At 35.1% G+C, this 18,104-nt stretch overlaps 2 protein-coding genes across 5 annotated transcripts; both read right to left on the reverse strand.

The window, feature by feature from the left end:
• Positions 1-236: 236 nt before the first annotated feature.
• Positions 237-7,114, reverse strand: LOC102591772 (putative disease resistance protein RGA3). Of its 4 annotated transcripts, XM_015304656.1 has the most exons (6): positions 3,553-7,114; positions 3,296-3,411; positions 1,775-1,842; positions 1,608-1,693; positions 1,300-1,476; positions 243-440 (listed from the first exon to the last, which is right to left on the reverse strand). In XM_015304656.1, exon 1 carries the CDS (start codon positions 5,216-5,218, stop codon positions 4,001-4,003), a length of 1,218 nt encoding a protein of 405 aa, XP_015160142.1. In that variant the 5' UTR covers positions 5,219-7,114; the 3' UTR covers positions 243-440; positions 1,300-1,476; positions 1,608-1,693; positions 1,775-1,842; positions 3,296-3,411; positions 3,553-4,000. The 4 variants fall into 4 exon arrangements, 3 of the variants coding, with proteins under 3 accessions (XP_015160142.1, XP_015160140.1, XP_015160141.1); XR_368822.2 differs by lacking the exons at positions 3,296-3,411; positions 3,553-7,114 and adding an exon at positions 2,031-2,465 and having other exon boundaries at positions 237-440; XM_015304654.1 differs by having other exon boundaries at positions 3,296-7,114.
• A 3,609-nt stretch (positions 7,115-10,723) lies between these two features.
• On the reverse strand, positions 10,724-16,502 carry LOC102592105 (V-type proton ATPase 16 kDa proteolipid subunit). Its single transcript, XM_006365866.2, has 3 exons — positions 16,342-16,502; positions 15,612-15,897; positions 10,724-11,184 (listed from the first exon to the last, which is right to left on the reverse strand). The coding sequence occupies exons 1-3, from the start codon at positions 16,415-16,417 to the stop codon at positions 11,052-11,054; spliced, it is 495 nt and encodes a 164-aa protein (XP_006365928.1). The 5' UTR covers positions 16,418-16,502; the 3' UTR covers positions 10,724-11,051.
• Positions 16,503-18,104: the final 1,602 nt, after the last annotated feature.

The following is an 18,104-nucleotide window of genomic DNA, read 5'->3' on the forward strand; positions in this document are numbered from 1 at the left end:
AACTACATAAAAAGTACTATAAGTCACAATAATTGATAATTCAAAATATTTAAAAGATATATGAAAATTTACGGTCAAAGATAGACTTGTTTGAATCTCGAAATCCAAAATGTGTCACATAAATTGGGACAGAGGGAGTAATAAATAAAATATATAATAAATTTAAAGTTAAATCCATCGATTTTCTTAACTTAATGACAATATCATAAATTAAAAATATAAATACAATTATCAAATTCTTAACATCAATATAAAAGTATTCAATACTATCCTCAGATAATAATGTAGACACATCTTTTTTCATAGATGTTTGCTCTATTTCGGTTGGTGACGTTTGTTCCTTGGCCAATTTGAGCATGTAAGATCTACAATGTCTAGCTAGCATTTGATCTTTGTCTTTCTTAATTCGCGATGTAAGCCACAATAATACTCACATGGATCTGAATATTTCAACACGAAAAAATCATCATTACGCTCTATTAAAAGGTGCATGAGCCAACTAAAATTCATTATTATCAGCTGATAAATCACCAAATTAACATTTAATTTTATCTAGTTGTTTTCTTCGTGAAGATAATTTAAAGTAAAATTAGATTCTTGATATAACGACACTGATGTAGCACGACATTTAGGCCTAATTCAACTCAAAAGCTAGCTCATGAGGGGATGATTGTCCAAGTTTATATAAACATTAAATTGACCACCAGTTCATTCCCAAACTAATATGGGACTTTTACCCACTCTAACAACGTAATCCCTTCACGCCCAGGCCCAACTAGAGCATGGACTGAGAGTTCAAACTGGGATGGACCTGACTCTATACCGTCTATCCTCTTTGTTTATTATGCGGCAAAGATAAACTTCAAGAGAAAAGGCAGAGCTACATTAAAGAAGCTATCAACTAGGCAATGATGCTTGCAGCAGATAAGAATTAAGTTCAAAATGTTTGCTGGAATCAAAAACTCTATTTGTACGAAAAGGCATGTACACTATGTGCAAGAAATTAAAGGCCTCTGCTGTCAAATCTACTATCAACGGAATCCAAAATGAAATATGTCATGCATCTAAGAATCCTGTGTATACCAACAATGTTATGCCAATCAATTTCTTCAAAGAGAACGAACAATTTCCTTTACCACTTTATGACTTCCATCATACCATATAATGAAGTGTATAATAATATTAGAGGATTAAGAGAAAGACTAAATTGTTGAACGATAATACCTATTAAACGTTTCAGTATTTTAATGAGAAAAAGGAGCTGAAAAGTAAAATTGACAAAGTTATTCCCGGGCATACCTTATACTTCCGCATAGCTTTCAAGTCTTGGCGTGCATAGAAGTAAGGTGCAGTTTGCAATGGACATACATTTTGTCTTTATATCACAGTAACCTTCTAGCTTCATCTTATGAATAGCTCATGAACAGAATTTGATGGCTCGATCCACGGATACCTTTTCTACCTTGACCAAAGTACCTGAGAAGATAATTTATCAAAACATACCCGTACATAAAAAAAAATAGCTTCACTTGGAAAAATCAGCGACGTAGAATTTAATTTAATAGTTGTTAGAAGAGTAAAATGTTGAGAGATTATGCAGTCTTTACCAAATGCTCATGAAACAGTCTACGGCTGAAGATTCTGTTTTTCAACAAAACAAATGTGGTGGTTCCTTTGTCGTACATAACCAACCCTGTTAAACAGTAAAATTGTGTCATGAGAGTGAACAGAAAAACTTGACAAACTTGTTACAGTATTCTAAATGAAAGTTTACCTAATGTAGTTGCCGCCCATGGATTTTGACTTGAAATGCCACAGCAACATTCTAGCATGACCTTGAAACTAATAACCAATGAGAAAAAACACACATAAATATTCATGATTAAACCATATCTTAACTGTAATATAGATATTCATAAATTTTGTTTCAAGTGGAACAAAAAATGTTTGAAAAACTATAGAAGGATAACGGAGGAGAGTAACTCGTGGAAAACAAAAATTAAAAATGAGACTCAAAAACTGAAACTTACTCAAGTTCTGAATTATGTTTCCACCTACTTTAATTTTTGGAATACGGGCAATGTTGGACCATTGGGAGTTTGGGTCACTCCGATTTGTGCAACTTTCTTCTAACTTAGGGCAGCCTTTAATTTCCAGGTTTCGGAATTTGGTGTGGTGTCACATGGCATGATCTCTGGAGGGTAGATGCTTTAGTTTTTCACATTTTGATAAAACTGACTCTTGCAAAGAAACAAGGTTGCGAGCCCATTCGACTAGGAGTGCCAAAATCAAACCCAACCTGCCAACCCATTTAAGTTTGGACGGGTTATTGACCCGCTCATTTATTAGTTTAATCCATTAAAAATTGGGTTGATATGTAACTCAAATTGGCTCATGACAAAACTTATCAGAATATTTTTAAAAAAACTTTATTGAAAAACTTTTTTTCAATTAGATATGTTATATATAGCCATAATAAAGAAAAGGATAATTTTATTAGGTACTAAAATAATTTTAAAGAATAAATAAAATAATTAAATTTAGTAAAAATTGGGTTGGGTCTTGACGGTTGAGTTGGATTTTGACCCGATTGTTGTTATAACTCATTATGATCTGCCCAAATTTGACCCAACCCACCCAATTGTCATCCCTGCATCTGACAGAGCTTCTAACAATGGACAATCACTTATCCACAGATATCGTAATTTGGGCATGGCATCTGAGAAGTCCAAATGTTGTAGCCGTTTGCACCCCACTAGAGTAAATCTTTCAAGAGAAGTAAGGTCTCCAAATCTATGAGGAAGAGCCTCAATTCCGAATCCATATATTTTGATCTCTGTCAGATCAGAGAGTTACATAAGCTGATAGGGCAGAGAATCCCAGTGCAAGTGTCCCCACACCTCCAATGTATGAAGAGACTGAATGCCATTAAATATCAAATTGGAATTCCTCAAAATCCACCATCTCTGAGAAAGGACCAATTTCGAAACGCCGTAACCCAGTGATAAGGTGAAGGCTCCCTGCGGGTACACTAATCAAGTTGGGACAAAGTGATAAACCCAAGCATGAAAGTGAAGTCATTTCCCCCACATGTAAAGTGAAGGACAATGCTCTAGCATTCCACTTGGTAAACTGGTCAATCCATCACAATTGTATAAATGAAAACATTGGAGGGAAGTCAAATAATTCTCTCCACTGGGAACAGGAAAGGAACTGAAATTGGTGCAGCTGTCAATCATTAAGCTCTTAAGAGAACGGAGATTATACAAGCTTTGTGGGAATTCATGAAACTCACCGCACACTGAGACCCATAGGTGTTGAAGTGAAACGTTGTTGCGTAGCATCTCATCTGGTAAACAAGTGAGCTCTTTCACAAAATAGACCCTTAAATTTACGAGAGATGTCAAGTTGCTGCACAAGTTCAACAACGGCATTTTTACTGTCAACTCTCGCAATCTCTAATTCACGTAGGATTTCAAATTGATTCAGAGTACTTTTTAACAATGGACAGTTTCTAATCCTCAAATTCTCAAGCTTAGCAAACATTCTTACCCCTCTTGTTGTTGGTATCAATTCCACTCAATAAGGCTATGCATATTCTCCCATAGAAGCTCTTTCAATGACGGGAACACTTGGATTTTGCTGCACGATCCATTATCATTAACCTCGACACCATAAAATGTAGGTCCGATGAATTCCAATTCAAGGAGTCCTATCAGCTCAAGATGCCGAAGGAACTTCAGTTGGCCAAGCGGTGGAATTTCAATGCACCTTTTGCAACCACTTAATTTCAACTTGACCAAATTTGGTAGCGATTCTTCACTGAACCATGAAGAAAATCTAGTACCCAAGTAGTTCTTCACTTCTAATGTTTTCAAGTTAGGATGCGGTTGAAGACCATCCAACACATGCTGATCATTGATTGCACATCCTTTTGATTCCTCATGGACCATAAATATGCCAGCTTGTAAATATTCAGTTTCTCCCGTAGATATGATGTTCAAGCTTCTTCTCTATTACGGACCAATTGGAGACCATTGATCCTCAACTTACCTCTAAGGTTCTTCAAATGACCTAATTCTTCTATTCGACGACCTTTCTCTAAACCCACATTGAAATACTGTAGGGTCTGAAGACAAGTCAATTGTCCCATGTTAAGTGGCGTCTGAGACCGAGAACAGAAGTATATGTGTCGCAAACTTATCATATTTCCCATCTCATATGGAAGTGCCAAGAGTGAACCGAATTTGTAGAATCTAAATGTTTGCAAATTATAAAGCTCGCAAATGGAGTGGGGCAAGGCTGTGATCTTAGTGTCCGAGAGATCAAGATATCTTAAGTGTATCAGCTTCCCTATTTTGGCTGACAACTCCTTGATTCCTGAACTGGACAAATTTAAAACTCTCAAGAACTTAAAGCTCAACAGCATATCTTCCGATATATAATTGCTTCTCCAAAACAGTGTGCACAAACATTCTGGCTCTTTTATCTTATCTATTTGATCACTTGGTGAGTCCCATCCAAAATATCGCTCTTGAGAAAGATTTTCTCCACCATCGCTCCTCGGATCAAATAGTTTAGATTTTATGATATCCCCAGCCAAACCATGCACAAGATCGTGCATCTTACAGTGTGTTATGTTGTTGTGCTTATCTAACTTAACATCTTGCAGCAAGGAATTTCGCAACAAGAGCTGAAAGAACTTGTACCCGATGTCTTCCATTACAGTGATCTCTTGACATGGATGAAGAATGCCTTCTGCCATCCAGAGTTGGATTAGTTGGTCCTTTTCAAACTCAAAATCTTTTGGAAACATTGCAAAGTAAGCAAAGCATTTTTTCAGATGTGGAGATGGTAGATAATCATAGCTGAGTTTTAGGATTTTCTTAATGTTATTTTCTCCGTTATCATCTTCACTTGCAACAAGGGGGTTTCCATCAAGAATTGCCTGCCATTCATGTTTTTGCTTGTTGCGTAAGAGGCCTCCCAACACACTTGCAGCCAATGGTAGACCTTGACACATTTCAACAATCCTGTTCTCCATGATCACTATTTCCTCTGGAACTTCCCCATCAACAAATGCTCTTTGTTTGAAAATGGACCAACAATGATCTTTTGCTAATTTTTCCAACCTATGAGGACCTACTGTTGCTACTGTGGACGCCACCTGTTCCATACGAGTAGTCACGAGAATGAAGTTTCCTCGGGATGTAATCATTCCTCGCAAAGTATCTACAAACTCTACCCACAATGTAGAGTTAACATGCCACAAATCATCCAGGACAAGCAATTACTTTCTTCCTGCCAGTTCATCTTGTAGCATCTTGACTATTATGTCTCTGCTTTGGACCTCAACTTTCCTCTTTGTCAATGATTCGAGGATTAGTTGAAGAAAGCTCTTCGTTTCTGACATTTCAGGTAGACACAACCAAACTCTCTTTTCAAAGTGTTTCTCGATCTGTTCATCGTTGAAATTTCTCTTAGCCACAGTTGTTTTCCCTAAACCCCTGTGGACAGAACAATATCATCTCTCATGTTCAACATCTTCCTCTTTATTTCTGCAACATCGTTGTCTCTACCAACAACCTCCGAAGCAACTACTACGGAATTTGTTTCACGAATTGATAGGATTTGCTGAAGAGGAACCATGAGTGATTGGAGACCGAGGTTTTTGGCTAACTTATTGATAGCCCTCAACTCTTCATTGATGTTGTTGATTTTTCGTGACATTTTGCTCTTAAAATCTGTATGAGAAAAGTAATCACTGACCTTTTTCATTGGTTTGTTTCGGATCTTCACTTGTCTTTTGATAGATTCATACCTGAATTCGTCAAACACATTTTCATCAGCTCTCTCAAGCATCTTGAGCCATAGTTTCACAGCCTGATCGTCAACTTGTCGTCTTTCAGCATCATGAATGAAAGCTTGGATCAAGGATACATTTTATGTAAGCATTTCCAGATCTTTCTTGCAGTCCCTTGAGCTACTGAGTTCCTCAATAGTGAGAGAAAGCAGTTTTTCAAGCAAAACTTGAACTGTAGCACCAATTACAGGATCGGCCATAGTTGTGTTTGCTCCTTCACAAAGTCTTCTCAAAGTTTTTGCACAAGTCTTCTTTAGCTAGCTGTTTGTGGACCATTAAGAGGAAGACAATAATTTATACTACACAATAAAAGTGAATGACTAAAAGACCCTCGTACTTCATTCTGATTTGTCAACCCAGTCCACTTTATCAGGCATCACCTAGTGGTTCCAACACACTACTTTAAACCACTCCAGACTCATTGTGTCTCTCAATCACACTGCCATACTTTTGTAAAAGCACCATTTGGCGGTGGTTGATGCACAATGACAGTCAATTAAGCATCAATTAAGAAGAACAATTCTAGGAGCTTTGAACTTGAAGAACTGAGATGCTAATTCACGACTGGAAGCCGAGATATCAGAAGAGAGAGAATTTTAGAAGAAAAAGAAATGTATCATCATTTAATGAATCAATTGAAATCTTTTACCTGGTATATATGGATCTAATCCACTAATGAATTCAACTAACTACTCCTGAACATTCAACTGACTTTTGTAACAGAATTGTAACTAACTAATGGGCACCAACTAACTATTGGACATCACCCACTAACTAACTTGTACACCTCCGCTGCCAGCTCTATGATATGTAGACTTGCATCAGTGGTTCCTCTCCTTCCTCATGAAACTCCAACAAAGAATTGATCTCGCCATCAGCTCGACTAGAGTTCCAAATCAAAAAAGTGAACTGAGATAAAACTTGCCACATCATTTTACATTTTTACATCAAATTGTTTTGAACAAAATATTGTTTTGTGATCATAGGGAAATCAAGTTCAAGTCCCTCGCGAGCTACTTTATGCCTTAGAAATTCCACTTTCTTCTTCCACTATGACTCCTCCATTTCCTCCACTCATAGTTCTATCCCAAGCAACAGAAACTGATCTGGAGTCAGTACATTTACAGTTGTAACCTAAGTAGTTAGGTTTACAAATCAAAATAAGTACAAGGATCTCCCAAGCCATTTCGTCTTTTATAAATTAGCAATTCATGTTTGGACTTTGTAAACCAAGTGTAGATTTCCCTAATAACGAGACAGATATAGAGTGTAAAAATGTAAGTAATGATTAGATACCTAATGATACATACAATACAATGTACATTGTAAATAAAGTGAAAAAGGTTTAGCAAGAGTGGTTATGAAAGGTAGAGGGGAAAAAAGAGTCATTAGATTGAGCTATCTCCTTTTTCACTATACAAGATTAATGATGAAAAGCACACAAGGGATCTGTGTTTATATGATAATAATGTAGTTCTGCCTAATGTTTCAAAAAAAATTATAATGAGATACAAGTGCTCTTGCTAACCAAGTGGCTATTTTTAGGTGCTCTGTGTTTGATTTTGTTAAATTACAGAATTGTTGGTTATACTGTTTTATGTCAATCTGGTTGTGCTTCCTGCAAGTATCCACATGTTTTTTTAAGCAAGGTAAAGTTGTATTCCTCAGCAACGCGGGTATACTGTCAACCATCAAAAAATTACAATGCAAGTAATCCTAATTACAGAGAGCCTAGGAAGTCTACTAGCTGTCCTACCTCATCTATACCCTCTTCTTTACACCGAAAATATTGCATTGGATTAGTAATATTCTCAAAACATCGATTATTTCTTTCCTTCCAGATTGACCACCATATGCAAGAAGGGACTAGGCTCCACCATTTTTTCCTGTTTTTTACTCCACCTCTCCTCATCCAGCAGGTTAGAAGATCTGTTGTATGCTCAGGCATCACCCATGATTTTTGGAGGAGATTGTAAAACATATGCCACACCTGAGAACTCACTCTACAATGAAGAAACAGATGACTATTTGTTTCCTCCTTTTCATGGCAAAAGAAGCACCTTGCGACAATCTCAAAACCTCTCTTTTTCAGTTTCTCATGAGTTAGGCATGCTCTTCTACATACTTGACATGTGAAACACTTGATCTTGGTAGGATATTAGATTTCCATATTTGTTTCCAAGGTCCAGAGATGCTCCCAGTTTGTGAGGACAAATTTCTTCTGTATAATCTTCCACTGAAAAATTTTCATCCCTATCATGTCTCCATCTATCATTGTATCAGGGCTAGTATTTAAACCAGAGAAATCATTTAATCTTTGCAGTAAGCTGGCCACTCTCTCAACCTCCCCGTCATTTAGAAGCCTCCTAAAGATGATATTTCATCCTTGGTTAGTCCAGGTCTCAGCAATAGAGGCTTCAGGGTTGCCACCAAAAGAAAATAAATCTGGAAAATCCTCCATGAATGAACTCTGGCGATCCATTTGTCTGGAAAGAAGAGAATTCTAGTCCCTACACCCACCTTATAACCTATGCACCCGAATAATTTAAGTCATAAATTTCTGATACTGAGACCCCATAAGTGTTAGTCACAATATTGGTTGTCCATTGGCCAGGTGGTGCATGGATTGAAGCTGTATAATAGGTTCATCCTTCTCTACTTACTAATTTTCAGCACATGTATCTCATGTTATTCTGTACAAAACATTTTAAAGCGATTTAGATATAATTTTAGAATAAGCAATGCATTATGTAAAATATGAACGGTAAAATTGCAAGTTGAAACTGATGTATCCTGAGTCAACTCGATTAATATTTATTGTCATAAAAAATAGTACCTTTTACTTATAAATTAATGAATACATTATGAGCACCAAGTATATGCACCTTCAAGTAAGTACCACCAAATATAACTTGGTTGATAAAAGAAATATTCAAATTCAATCCCATAGATGCAGAGTAAACATGATATACTAGATGAAAAGTAGTTCGTACATGCACGAATCTTAGAAAAGAAATAGTTCTCAGACTGTTCACAAATAATGAGTGCAAAATACACATTAAATACAGACCAAATTGCACAGCTCTTTAAGCTATTATTAAATGGAAAAAAATGAATTCCTATTTCTACAAACAGCACATAACACCAACAAATTGAAGTGACAGTGGTGGTGTCATGAATAACAATACACGTAATAGATACTTTTTGACTTTCGGCTTTAGCTGTCTTGATCTTCTGAAGTCTCACATACAGTGCGGCAAGAACGGAGTCAACTTCACTCAGCTCTAGACTGCCCAGCTCGGGAAGACAAGATAATGCCAACAATAAGCCCATAAAGAGCCAAGGCTTCAGCGAAAATGAGAATGAGGATCATCCCAACAAAAAGCTTGGGTTGTTGTGCATTAGCCCTAGAAAATGATTGTTGTTCAGTACACAAATAGGAATCAATTATAAAGCTACGATCAGCTTGACAACAGAAAATACAAATAAGCCATCCCAACCAAAGTGAATAGAATGGATCAATCCTAAGCTGAATATGTAATAACTAGCCTGCAACAGTCATTAGATTGAGTGTTTGGTCGTTACATGCCATGCATACTTTAGGCGCAGTCATATAGACTTGGGAATAAAAGGGAAAGAATTTAGACAGTTTTAATGGGTGTTAAATACAGACCAAATTGCACAGCTCTTTAAGCTATTATTAAATGGAAAAAAATGAATTCCTATTTCTACAAACAGCACATAACACCAACAAATTGAAGTGACAGTGGTGGTGTCATGAATAACAATACACGTAATAGATACTTTTTGACTTTCGGCTTTAGCTGTCTTGATCTTCTGAAGTCTCACATACAGTGCGGCAAGAACGGAGTCAACTTCACTCAGCTCTAGACTGCCCAGCTCGGGAAGACAAGATAATGCCAACAATAAGCCCATAAAGAGCCAAGGCTTCAGCGAAAATGAGAATGAGGATCATCCCAACAAAAAGCTTGGGTTGTTGTGCATTAGCCCTAGAAAATGATTGTTGTTCAGTACACAAATAGGAATCAATTATAAAGCTACGATCAGCTTGACAACAGAAAATACAAATAAGCCATCCCAACCAAAGTGAATAGAATGGATCAATCCTAAGCTGAATATGTAATAACTAGCCTGCAACAGTCATTAGATTGAGTGTTTGGTCGTTACATGCCATGCATACTTTAGGCGCAGTCATATAGACTTGGGAATAAAAGGGAAAGAATTTAGACAGTTTTAATGGGTGATCTCCAGAAGTCGTTGTATGTTTTTTTCCTAACATGTAACAGATATTACCATAAGCTGGGAACAGTAACTAAGCGTGAAGAGTTGACGAGTGGCTAAAAGATATGGAGAGAAGGAATCCTAGGGCAGAGCAATGAATGAAAGGCACCCATTCTGTTAAATATACCCCTACTATATTTCAGCTATATTAACTGCAAACATGCACCTTCATCTGGGACAGTTTGCTCTGCAAGTCAACACCTTAGACCACAAAAATTGCAAGATTCAAAGAAAACCATTGAGCCTTAACTAACCACTGGGATTGAAATGCAAGAATGTTATTTTCTTTTCTATTCGCTTCCCACTTTCTTAGGAGAAATGCTTCTACAAGACTTCAGGTCTCTCTTTAATTTTACATTATGTAAAATATGAACGGTAAAATTGCAAGTTGAAACTGATGTATCCTGAGTCAACTCGATTAATATTTATTGTCATAAAAAATAGTACCTTTTACTTATAAATTAATGAATACATTATGAGCACCAAGTATATGCACCTTCAAGTAAGTACCACCAAATATAACTTGGTTGATAAAAGAAATATTCAAATTCAATCCCATAGATGCAGAGTAAACATGATATACTAGATGAAAAGTAGTTCGTACATGCACGAATCTTAGAAAAGAAATAGTTCTCAGACTGTTCACAAATAATGAGTGCAAAAATACACAATAAATACAGACCAAATTGCACAGCTCTTTAAGCTATTATTAAATGGAAAAAAATGAATTCCTATTTCTACAAACAGCACATAACACCAACAAATTGAAGTGACAGTGGTGGTGTCATGAATAACAATACACGTAATAGATACTTTTTGACTTTAGGCTACAGCTGTCTTGATCTTCTGAAGTCTCGCATACAGTGCGGCAAGAACGGAGTCAACTTCACTCAGCTCTAGACTGCCCAGCTCGGGAAGACAAGATAATGCCAACAATAAGCCCATAAAGAGCCAAGGCTTCAGCGAAAATGAGAATGAGGATCATCCCAACAAAAAGCTTGGGTTGTTGTGCATTAGCCCTAGAAAATGATTGTTGTTCAGTACACAAATAGGAATCAATTATAAAGCTACGATCAGCTTGACAACAGAAAATACAAATAAGCCATCCCAACCAAAGTGAATAGAATGGATCAATCCTAAGCTGAATATGTAATAACTAGCCTGCAACAGTCATTAGATTGAGTGTTTGGTCGTTACATGCCATGCATACTTTAGGCGCAGTCATATAGACTTGGGAATAAAAGGGAAAGAATTTAGACAGTTTTAATGGGTGATCTCCAGAAGTCGTTGTATGTTTTTTTCCTAACATGTAACAGATATTACCATAAGCTGGGAACAGTAACTAAGCGTGAAGAGTTGACGAGTGGCTAAAAGATATGGAGAGAAGGAATCCTAGGGCAGAGCAATGAATGAAAGGCACCCATTCTGTTAAATATACCCCTACTATATTTCAGCTATATTAACTGCAAACATGCACCTTCATCTGGGACAGTTTGCTCTGCAAGTCAACACCTTAGACCACAAAAATTGCAAGATTCAAAGAAAACCATTGAGCCTTAACTAACCACTGGGATTGAAATGCAAGAATGTTATTTTCTTTTCTATTCGCTTCCCACTTTCTTAGGAGAAATGCTTCTACAAGACTTCAGGTCTCTCTTTAATTTTAAGTTACATAAGTTTCCTTTGCAGGAATACAACAACAAACCCGGTATAGCCCCAAAAGCGGGGTTTACTTTTCAGGAATGTCACAAAATAATCAACCTACAGGTTATGTTAACAGCTATCCCCCAACTGATGCAGGATGAAACTAGTGCTTATCTTTGTTTTTTAACTTAATGGGAAAACTAAATCTGGATGGACTGGAAAAGGTCAATGAATTTTAACAGTAGCTTGAAACTGCAAATAAAAGAAAAGAAATAACAGCACACATTGTCGCTAAAATTTATTTTCTAAGAGGAGGGAAAAGCAGAATAAAATAATCATAAATAACACTCCTACAAGTCCTGGCAATCATAGAAGATGAAGATGTTATTTTTTGACAACTTTGAGATTTTAAAAAGTAGAAGTTGTGACATGTTACCTTTTAAGTAGTATATATTCAAAAGGGGAGCATAAAAGAGGAATGGTGTTTTTACATATAAAGCATACACCAACACTTTGGAACAGACGAAAAGATTAGTTTACATCTTTCGAGAAAGGTAGAATGTTATTGACCTAAGTCAAACAAGAAAAGACATTATTTGAATAGTGATCCCTAAGTTTTCCAAAGCAATAATTAAGAAAACAAAAATGCAAGCCCCTCAAGAGTGCATGAGATTAAGTTGCACACACAATATACTTTTTGACAAGTTAAAGCAATTTAAGATGTATTACTAGCTCAACCTATGGACAAACATTGACACCCAAGGGTGTGGCCTAGTAGTCAATGAAGTGGTTGAGAACCCTGAGGTTTCAGATTCAAAATTCAGTGGGAACAAAAAACACTAGTGAATCTTCCTTTTTGTCCTAGCCTTGGTGGACAAAGTTACCTAGTACCTGTTGTTGGTGGGAGGTGGCATGTATAAAGTGGAATTAGTCGAGGAACACAAAAGTTGGCCCGGACACCACGGTCATAAAAAAAAAAACTTATGGACAAACATTTCATTTGAAAATTTGAACTTTCAAAACCAATATAAAATTTGATATGTTGCTATATCACCTCTAGTCATGGTAATGTTGAACTTTCAGAACCAATATAACTTAGTTCTACATTTAAAAACCAAAAAATAACTTGTGGAAGGCAAATGTTCCCACTATCAAAGGATAATGGTACACAATGGTTAACTCAATATTTAATAACTAAACAATAACAAACAACTCCATGTATTCCAATTCATGTGGTACTATTTCCTTAATAAATCATTCCAAAAAAAAGTGGTGCCTTTCTATATTTAGAAACAATTTAATTTTGAATTTCTCATATGATCCTTAATGGCATGATATAACCACAAAATGGTCATGGCGGGTTTAAAACCAAAAGTTCCAAGTCTTTCTGTCTTTCCTAAACTTCATGATGAATCAAATTCTACCACATAAATTGGAACGGAGGAAGTAAAATAAGCAATTTCAAATTGGAGTCGGTATATATTGCGCATTCTACTCATTCCTACTTTTTAATAACGGGTGAAAAGATTACAACTCGTCTACTTTTTTCATAGTTATAGTTTTTTATGACTGAGAAATTTGTTGTTTCAACTATGAAAATCAGAGACAATGGGTCCTCCACCTAAAAACAAGATTTGGTTTAATAGTTAGGTTTTGAACTCGTGATACATGCCTATGATAAACCATGGAAAACTTTCTAAGGGGTCGTTTGGTGTGATAGATAAGAGAAAGTTATCATGGAATAAAATTTAGTGTCTCTTAATCCCTTGTTTGGTTAGACGGGATGGGATAACTTATCTCAGGATTAATAAATAATACTGGGATAAGTTATCCCTCCCTGGGGTGGAATAGTAATCCCAGGATAACTTATCCTGGGATAAAGTATGTAAAATAACAAAAACACCCCTTTAAACTCTCTTTTATACACCACTTTTACATTCATGTATATTAACATAATTTGTAACAACAATAATAACATTCACAACCTTAATTAATCGTTGTTTTTATGATAATATATTTTTCTATTAAAGAATTACATTTTATAAATACAATTTTTATTTATGAATATCACCCCTTTAAACTCTCTTTTATACACCACTTTTACATTCATGTATATTAACATAATTTGTAACAACAATAATAACATTCACAACCTTAATTAATCGTTGTTTTTATGATAATATATTTTTCTATTAAAGAATTACATTTTATAAATACAATTTTTATTTATGAATATATTATTAGTTGAATTTATTTGTCTAATTCTTATGTTTATTTATATATTGATTTCTCTTAAAATATTCACTCCACTACTAAATTACATATTTTGAATAAGTAGTTTATTACTCACTTAAAAATTATACTCTATATATCAATTAAAAATGTAGATATCTTTAATAATAAATTCTCTTTTACTTTGATAAACTTAAAATGGAAGTTTTATTTTTAAGCTAAATAAGATGGAAGTTTTATTTTTAAGCTAAATAAGATGAAAGTTTTATTTTTAAGCTAAATAAGTTGGAAATTTTATATTTTAAGCTAAATAAGATGGAAGTCTTATTTTTTAGTTAAAAAGATGAAAGTTGTTTGGCCTACTTCTTTTTTAGTCTGTTTAAATAAAGATTCTTTCCTTTTTTAGAAACTCTTTAGTTTAAACCACAAGAATCAAGATTAATGAAAATTTTGATACATTTGACGTATTTTAATTTACTACCACGAGATTCAAAAAAAGAATTCTTAAACGTCGTGTCAAGTCAAAATAGGTCAAACAAATTGAAATGGGAACACTACTATTTTTTATTGATTGTAGTGTATCTGTCAGCTTGCACGCACTTAGATTATCCCATTGTGTACCTGATACCTCCTACCAACACAAGTACCAGATAAGTTGGATCACCAAAGCTTAGGTACATGGAAAGAAATCACTTTGTGTTTTATGCCTCCATTAGGATTTGTACCTGAGAGCTCATGATTCTTCTCACTTCATTGACTACTAGATGACACCCTTGGGTGCGATAATTATATTATTACTAAATATTTTGTAAATTACTTGCTCATTGCAAATAAAAACACAAATTGCTTCCACAGTAATTAGAGTTGGTAGTATACTCAGTTGCTCAAGTGGTAAGCACCCTCCACCTTCAACCCTAAGGTTGTGGGTTCAAGTCACCAATGGAGCAAACAATATACTCCTCACTATCAATCATCATCTAAACATGTCTTAATCCATAATTTAAAATTTTAGGTTCTCAAGCACAAAAAAACAAAAGATAATGTTATCTTTCTTATTCAGAATTATTATCTGATATACATTATCAGCACAGTGTGTACGGAAGGGGATCTGAAATTAAGATTGTGAACTGAAGAATTAAATTGAACCTTAACTAAAATTACCAGGAAATTATGTTCTCGATTTAAACTCTTTATTTAGAATGCAATCTTCACAAATCATAGCATTGTGAAAACACATACCAAGGAATCTCTATCAAGATGCAACGTACTACATTCTACTAGATCCACTCTCACTGAAACTCTAGTTCCGACTGCTAAAAACAATTCTCTTTATCTTTTTTGTAAAAATGTTCGACAACTAAAAGTTTATCCTCTCCATGTTACCAAATGACAAACAAGACAAAGACCATCTATCAATTTGTTCTAACAGCATAACAATAAAAATCAATGTGGCGGAGTTCTTCATATATGATCTTTCACATTCTAACTATTCAATTAAGATTCAACAGGCACTAGCAAGCAAAGAAAGAAAAGGACACGGAACCAATAAAAAAAATCAAGGAATCAATACCTAACACCAGCATCTCCAACAATACCAATAGCCATTCCAGCAGAAAGTCCAGCAAGACCACAAGCAAGTCCAGATGAGAGATGAGCATAGCCATCAAATAGGTAATACGACTTTGTTTTGGGGTTAATCCCAGTACTGATGATCACAGCAATAATCAAGCCATAAATACCTAACACACCAGCCATAACCACTGGAACAATTGATTTCATCACCAACTCCGGCCTCATCACTCCCATTGACGCCACTCCAACACCACTCTTTGCTGTTCCATAAGCTGCCCCCATACCTACGAATTATTCAAAATAAAATTAGATTTGTGATCAGTTGCAAATGAGCATAAGATGAGCTAGGCTGATTCACATATGATGTGCTCGTATCTCCAGCAAAGACGGATCCAATATTTAAATCTTATAGATGCAAAATTTCACTGTCTTAGATGGTCATAACTCATAACAGGTACAGATTTAATAAAATGATATAATTTTCAATACTGTTCAGCTCCATATGTAAATCAAAAGCAACAAATTGAACTACTAGTAATAAAAAAGCAACGCTAGCAAATTAGCATACGGAATAAAATATGATCAGAGGCTGATCGGAGATTTCAAGCTGGTAGATGCAAAGAACCAGCAGCAGTGCTAACATTATTCAAACGATTTCATGAGTTGACTAGAAGACGAAATTCAAACATCAGCTGCCATGGACTCTGCAGATCTAAGGTAGAACTTACATGAGAAGACGAGGGCAGCGGCAGCACCAAGGAAGCCGAAGAAAGGAGCAGTTTCATCTCCGGCAAAGTTCGACATTGTGGTTAAGATTTGGATCTGAGAATATTGAGTTTTGGAGCTGAATATTATTTTTTTTCTCCTCCCTCACACAGTGTCCATTGGTGTTGAAGCAAATGGTATAATCGATAACTTGGTCATAATGGGTTTGGGCTTTCCAGGCTATTTTGGGCCGACTGCACAACTTCGGATCTTAAGAGGGGATAACATTCAACACCAAACTATTTTGCCATACATACAGGGAAAACTACATAAATGGCCATAAAATTTAGGCCTAAGTCATCTGCAGTCCCTTAAAGTTGTCTGCATATTTCACATAGATACCTCAACTATGACTATTACCTATTGAACACCTAAATAGTTCAAAAAGTATAACCTATTAAACACAAAATGTTGATGTGGCAAAAAAAGTGTTTTTCACTTCAGCTGAGCGCGTGAAAAAACCTTAAATATTTTTTTATTTTTATTTTTTCAAAAAAAAATTAATACTTTTTGCCACTTGGCATTTAAATAGTTTGATTTTTTTAAAAAAATAATTTAAAAGTAATACTAATTATTAAAGCAAAAAAAAAAAAAAAAGAGCCCCCCCCCCCCCCCTTTCAAGTCGTCTTCTTCACCAAAGAAGACCTGCACATTGTTGTTTTTTTTCTTTCTTTTTCTATTCTATCTCTTTTCAACATTTATTAAAAACAATAAAAATTGAATCGACTAATTGAATTTGAAGGGAAAAAAGAAGAGAGAACATCAGGCTGAAAAAAATTAGCCGGTTGACGTCCATCTCGATCACCTTCGAACAAATATTACCATTCAAATTAAAATGTAAACCCATTAAAATTATCAAAAATAATATCAGATTGATTCAATAAAAATAATTTAGGTTCCCTCGATTTCTCTTTGCTATCGATTTCAAGACTCTCTTTCTTCATCACTCTTGTATCAGTCTCTTTGAATATCATTTTCTCTCACGTATTAGGAATAAAAAATAATAATAAAAGCAATTAACAAAGATATTGAATTTTGTCGTTTGAGAAAAAAATCTTGTTAGGAAGAAGATGAAGAAGAAAAGGGGCTGGGTAGGGTTGGGCTTCTCATTTATTTGAAATTTTTTTCATTCTTTTTAACATAAAATTCTTTTTTTCTTATAATTGTTGGACCCTACGACTAACATGTTATCTTTTAATTAGTCATTTTGCCACATCACAGCAAGTGCATTACACACACTTAATTTTTTTTACTTATTATCCGAAAATGTCTAGGAACAAGTTTTGAATAGATAAAAGTGTTCAATAGGTACTAGCGTTAGTTGAGGTGTCTAAGTGAATTATACAGACAACTTTTAAGGGGCCGCAGATGACTTAAGCCTAAAATTTAGTAGGCGTTTGGCCATGCGATACCATATCACGATATAGTATCGTGAGATGGAATCAGCATTTGGACATGCGATTTTACGCTGATTCCATATCATGATGTAATTCCATATTCTCCAAAAACTATGATATGGAATTATATGGGAATTTCATATCATGATTTGAGATATTTTAATACAAAAATTGATCCACGAGTTTATATTTTGTTAAAACAACCCCACATTTATATCTACTAACCATTTGTTTCATATGTAAATAAAATTTATAATCACATCATTACTTTTTAAAATTTATTATTCTCACCAACATATAGTTACTTTAACTCACACCAACCGATTGTT

Source organism: Solanum tuberosum, unplaced genomic scaffold, assembly GCF_000226075.1.
Source record: "Solanum tuberosum cultivar DM 1-3 516 R44 unplaced genomic scaffold, SolTub_3.0 scf00553, whole genome shotgun sequence".
Classification (NCBI taxonomy): domain Eukaryota; kingdom Viridiplantae; phylum Streptophyta; class Magnoliopsida; order Solanales; family Solanaceae; genus Solanum; species Solanum tuberosum.

Excerpts from the sequence above, each read along its gene's own strand:
- LOC102591772 (XM_015304656.1), bottom strand. The coding sequence starts at position 5,218 with ATGATTACATCCCGAGGAAACTTCATTCTCGTGACTACTCGTATGGAA.
- LOC102592105 (XM_006365866.2), bottom strand. The coding sequence starts at position 16,417 with ATGTCGAACTTTGCCGGAGATGAAACTGCTCCTTTCTTCGGCTTCCTT. Across the intron at positions 15,898-16,341 it reads CGCTGCCCTCGTCTTCTCAT|GTATGGGGGCAGCTTATGGA; the intron begins GTAAGTTCTACC and ends AATAATTCGTAG. Across the intron at positions 11,185-15,611 it reads GTTGGAGATGCTGGTGTTAG|GGCTAATGCACAACAACCCA; the intron begins GTATTGATTCCT and ends ATCATTTTCTAG.